The sequence below is a fragment of the Nicotiana tomentosiformis genome, chromosome 4, assembly GCF_000390325.3.
Source record: "Nicotiana tomentosiformis chromosome 4, ASM39032v3, whole genome shotgun sequence".
Lineage (NCBI taxonomy): Eukaryota > Viridiplantae > Streptophyta > Magnoliopsida > Solanales > Solanaceae > Nicotiana > Nicotiana tomentosiformis.
In genome coordinates this window covers 8,834,612-8,839,775 of record NC_090815.1, presented here as the reverse complement: position 1 = coordinate 8,839,775, position 5,164 = coordinate 8,834,612, and the positions used below count along the sequence as shown (strand labels likewise).

Below are 5,164 nucleotides of genomic sequence, written 5' to 3'. Positions count from 1 at the left end.
TTATTTTTAAGGTTTGAACCCGCTTGTATAAAAATTTGGATCCGCCACTGTATGCTGCAAGTAAATATTTGCGACAATAAATGAACCCTAATTTTTACTTCTTCCTGATAGGTAAAGAACAGAGAGATTTGCTTAATCTAGCAGGACGAATACCCATGAGTTTAATATTACTAGATTTAGCTTCCTAACAAGCACATTAATTCTTCTAAGGTCAACATTACACGTGGAAAAGTTTTAGACTTCACAATATTGTTGAGCTGATTAGTCATTTGACCATCATTAGGCAAGCAAACATTTCCATGATTTCATCAATTGGTATTGTATAAATTGTCAACCAAATATGGTTGATCCAAATTTCATCTATACATAACTACTTTTTCAGAAAACTTCTTGACTTGAAAGCTGGTGCATTTTTCTCAAACCAACATTTGAGAAGGTTAACTAACAATAGAATTTTAGAATTAGAGCATATGCAACATCTCACCAAATCCTCATAGACCCTCAAGATCTTTCCCTATATATACCCTTTAGAGATGATCAAACAAAACACAACTGAATTTGCTTGGAACACAAAGCAATCTAGCAAACTAAGTCAAAACACACATACTCCTATTGACAATGGCTGTTTCCAACAATTGCTCAATCCTCTTCTTGATCATAGCATTATTGTCCTTATCAAGCATCACTACAACACATGCTGCTCGCGGCCTACTTCAACTTCCGAACTTGCCTACAATCCCATCATTGCCTCAGCCAACAATGCCACAATTGCCTACAATCCCAAATTTGCCAACAGCAGCCACATTGCCACCATTGCCAAGTGCTGCATCTTTGCCAACACTTCCAACAACTACACCTAATTTACCATCTTTGCCTACATTGCCTTCTGTACCAAAGATGACTCTACCACCAATGCCTGCCAATAGTCCTCTTCCCAGAATGCCGTCACTTCCTACCATTCCTACACTTGCAACTCCTCCATCAAACTGATCTTGCGGCTTCCAACATTTTCCAGTCCTAACCTATGGTCTCTGCCGTTTATTTTTATTTTTTTTTTCCTTTTTCTTTGTTGTTGTTTTTATCTTTTGAGTGATTCTTAACGATATGTATCGTATCAATTATGCCGTCTTGAGTGTGTTTACCCAAAAAATCGGATAACAATTGAATTTATACGTGGTTATAAGGATACGTGATCTAATTTGATACAAAGCGAGAAATCAGATTTAATATGAAAGAATAAGTAGAAAAATAAATACAAATCATGCAGATTGAACAACTTAAGCCTCCCAAGGTTAATTTCCTTCGAATTTAAATGTGATATTATTGAAGCCAGAACTTATACATATAATAAACTGCAGACCTCTGAATCCACTATCTTAAATCATGCATTTATCACTGATAGGAAGGCAAGGATTTCTAATACTCCATTTCAATTTATGTCTTATGTCTTATTTTTCTTTTTAGTCTATTTCGAGAAAATACCATATTTTTATATTTAGTAAGTTTTCAACGTAAACATTCTCATATTACATTTAATAATACTCTCTTATATTGTTATACACCATTTTCTCCTGACCTATAGGTCACAAGTTTGAACCGTTGAAGCAACTATCAATGCTTGCATTAGCTATGGTAGGTTGTCTATATTAAACCCCTTAGGAAGCGGCTCTTCCACGAATCTTGCATGAATGCGGGATGTCTTGTACACCGAGCTGCCCTTATATATATATATATATATATATATATATATATATATATATATATATATATATATATAAATTAAAATTACAAGATTCAGCAATCTTCGTTATATTCTTATACTTTATACTTAGTCAAACTAAGACACATAAAATGAAACTAGACAGTATACATACCATAAGTGGTGATGGTTTTGTGTAAGAAAGGCATGACAATAGGCCAAATGTCGTGGGAGAAATCAATAGGCTTAGACAAAGCTTCTTTACCCATCTTCATCATCTCATTCATAAATTAAATCTTCCAAATTTTTCTCCAAAAAGTCGAAAAATCAACCCCGGGCCCGCTTGGTCAAAATTCCAGGTTCGGACCAAAATCCTTTTACCCATTCACCCCCGAGCTGGAATATGTAATTAGTTTTGGAATCCGACCTCAAATTGGGGTCTAAATCCTCAAATTTTCAAAATCCCTAGTTTCTACCCTAACCCCTAATTCTACCATGAAAACTCTAGATTTTAGGTTGATAATTCACAAAATGTAAAGTTCTAAAGTTCCACCAAAGCTTGCAAAATAGAGCTTTTGAAACATCATGTAGTGATCTAAACCCTACCCCCCCCCCCCCCATACATATGGTTGACATAAGGTGTCCCAAGATGTCCAATGTCTACTCTTACCACCTACTGAATTACTCCAAAAGAAATGAGCAAACAGTTTATGACGCTTATTAATAACAAATGGAGGAGGATTCACAGCTGACAACAAATGTATTGACATACTCTGAAGGACATGTGATATCAAGATTGCCCTTCCACCTATAGAGAGAAATTTACCGTTCCATGATTGCAACTTGTCAAGCACCTTTTTGATAAGCCCATGATAATAATCCATTCATCTTCTAGCACAAAATATGGGGAAACCTAGATAAGTAAAAGGAAACTCTTGCGTGCTTATTCATGTAATCCTTGATAGCTAGCTAGTTGTGTACAATTGCGCATCTTGATAAATATAAAAGAGAATTCCATGCCAAAAGGTTTCGGAGTGTTGGGACCAGTACATAGTTTGTTGACTTGAAGGCTCCTTTATTAGCAGGATCGACTAATATCTGCTGCTGTAGTTTTCCAGTGTTCTGTTGCTGGAGCTTACAGGCCTTCGTTTTGGATTCATTGGATTAATCTGCTTAGCATTTCTGTTTCTGCCAGTTGCACGGGGTTCAGTTCTTCTTCGAGCTATAGATATTCCTTTTGAACTTGCCACTAGATATGTTTGGCTGGGACATCTTACTATGGCTCTTTTTAGCCTTCATGGCCTGTTCTATGTGATTGGCTGGGCAATGCGAGGCCATCTTTTGGAGGAAGTGAGTTCTAAAACTGAAAATTATTTCCTTAGCCCATAGAGATCCCTTGTATTAAGTTGTAATTCAAATATTAAAGGGGCTTCATCACATGTAATCCATCTTTGTGAGTATTGTTGGTAAAGAAATTGAAGACTTGGACTTTGTCACTGTGTTTAATGCATCTCATTCAGTGGAAAAGCGTAGGAGTAGCCAATGTTCCAGGAGTTATCAGCCTAGCAGCTAGTTTATTAATGTGGGTGACTTCACTTCCTGGAGTAAGGAGACAAAACTTTGAACTGTTCTTCTATACACACCAATTATATGTGGTGTTCGTGGTGTTCCTGGCCTTGCATGTTGGTGACTTTATCTTCATGATAGCTGGTGCTGGGATCTTTCTTTTCATGCTTGATCGGTTCCTTAGATTCTTCCAGTCATGAAAGACTGTTGACATACTTTCAGCCACATGCTTTCCTTGTGGAATCGTTGAACTTTTTCTTTCAAAACCTTTGAGTAAATATAAATCTCATCAACTAATTTTATTTCCACTGCATTTTTCAATGATTCTAATATTGCTTCTCTTATAATGTATATTTACGTTACAACGCCCTTGGCTGGATATTTTTACAAGTACCCGAGTTGTCCTGGCTGCAGTGGCACCCTTTCAGTGTCTCCTCTAGTCCTCTTGATGGGAAACATCATCTTGCGATTCTCATAAAGGTTCTTGGAGATTGGACTAAAAAACTGAAGGGACACATCTTGAATCTTTCGATTGAACAATCTGAGATGGAGCCCATTTTACAGCATAATAGGAAGATAACAGCGTCTGTTGAAGGTCCTTATGGGAATGAATCCCCATACCACTTAATGTATGTACATACTCAGCCATATCTGTTGAGTATACAATTTTCTTTTATTAAAGCTATCAAGTCATTGACTAATTAATTGGCTTGATCATGCTTCTCCTCTCAGGTAATTGAAAGAAAATGGTTTAGAATCACTTACCAATAATTTGGGGAAGAAAATGACTCTTGAAAATCGCCTCTACCCGTTTGGTTCTTGAAAAATGTTGAAGAAATGGCTTAAACCCGTGTTTGGAGTCTGTTTTAAGTCACTGGACATGCCTTCATCGCGTTCGCGAGAGGCCTGTCGCGGTCGCGATGCACAGCGGCCTAAGGCCTTCGCGTTCACGAGTCTTTCTACGCGTTCGCGTAAGGCAGCTCCCCCCAAGCCTTCATGTTCGCGACCCAGTGGACGTGTTCGCGTAGAAGAACATGACCCCCCCCCCCCCTCCCCGAGGTCCCTTAAACTATCGCGTTCGCGTGAGACAGATCGCGTTCGTGAAGGGTACCACCCCCAACGCTTCGCGTTCGCGAAGAAGAAAATTCCCCTACCCCCATTTTACCTTTCGCGTTCGTGACACTACCTACGCGAACGCGAAGAAGGGCACACCAGAACAGCTGCTGCAGCAAAAATCTCAAATTTTCTAAGTGCAAATCACCCTGTAGCCTATCCGAAACACACCCGAGCCCTCGGGGCTCCAAACCAAATATACACATAAGTCTAAAAATATCATACGGACCTGCTCGCACGATCAAATCGCCAAAATAATACCTAGAACTACGAATTTAGCACCAAATCAAATGAAATTCTCAAGAACACTTTAAAATTTCTATTTTCTCAACTGGACGTCTGAATCACGTCAAATCAACTCCGTTTCTCACCAAATTTCACCGACAAGTCTTAAATATCATAATGAACTTGTACCGGGCTCCAAAACCAAAATACGGACCTGATACTAACAATGCAAAATATCAATCAATTCTTAAAAATAAATAATTTCCAAACTTTTAATTTTCATCAAAAATTTATAACTCAAGCTAGGGACCTCTGAATTCGATTCCGTGCATACGCCCAGGTCCCATAATTCGATACGGACCTACCAGAACTGTCAAAATACGGATCCGGGCCTATTTACCAAAAATGTTGATCGAAATCAACTAAAATCAACTTTTAAGGCAAAAAATTCTTATTTTCATTAGTTTTCAATATAAAAACTTTCCGGAAACCTGCCCAGACTGCGCACACAAATCGAAGAGGGTAAAAATAAGATTTTAAGGCTTAACAACGCAGATTCGA

The 5,164-nt window shown here is 38.1% G+C and overlaps 2 protein-coding genes across 2 annotated transcripts; both read left to right on the top strand.

The window, feature by feature from the left end:
• The first annotated feature begins 618 nt into the window (after window positions 1-618).
• On the top strand, window positions 619-990 carry LOC104091120 (protein PELPK2-like). Its single transcript, XM_009596398.2, has one exon. The coding sequence runs from the start codon at window positions 619-621 to the stop codon at window positions 988-990; it is 372 nt and encodes a 123-aa protein (XP_009594693.2).
• Window positions 991-2,429: 1,439 nt separating this feature from the next.
• Window positions 2,430-4,001, top strand: LOC138909235 (ferric reduction oxidase 6-like). Its single transcript, XM_070200422.1, has 5 exons — window positions 2,430-2,483; window positions 2,810-3,049; window positions 3,220-3,303; window positions 3,680-3,894; window positions 3,998-4,001. Exons 1-5 carry the CDS (start codon window positions 2,430-2,432, stop codon window positions 3,999-4,001), a joined length of 597 nt encoding a protein of 198 aa, XP_070056523.1.
• Window positions 4,002-5,164: the final 1,163 nt, after the last annotated feature.

What these genes read in the sequence shown, in the direction of transcription:
- LOC104091120 (XM_009596398.2), top strand. Translation starts at nt 619, where the DNA reads ATGGCTGTTTCCAACAATTGCTCAATCCTCTTCTTGATCATAGCATTA.
- LOC138909235 (XM_070200422.1), top strand. Translation starts at nt 2,430, where the DNA reads ATGGAGGAGGATTCACAGCTGACAACAAATGTATTGACATACTCTGAA. An exon ending in TGACATACTCTGAAGGACAT is followed by an intron (nt 2,484 to 2,809) that starts GTGATATCAAGA and finishes CTGCTGCTGTAG; the next exon opens with TTTTCCAGTGTTCTGTTGCT. An exon ending in GAGGCCATCTTTTGGAGGAA is followed by an intron (nt 3,050 to 3,219) that starts GTGAGTTCTAAA and finishes CATCTCATTCAG; the next exon opens with TGGAAAAGCGTAGGAGTAGC.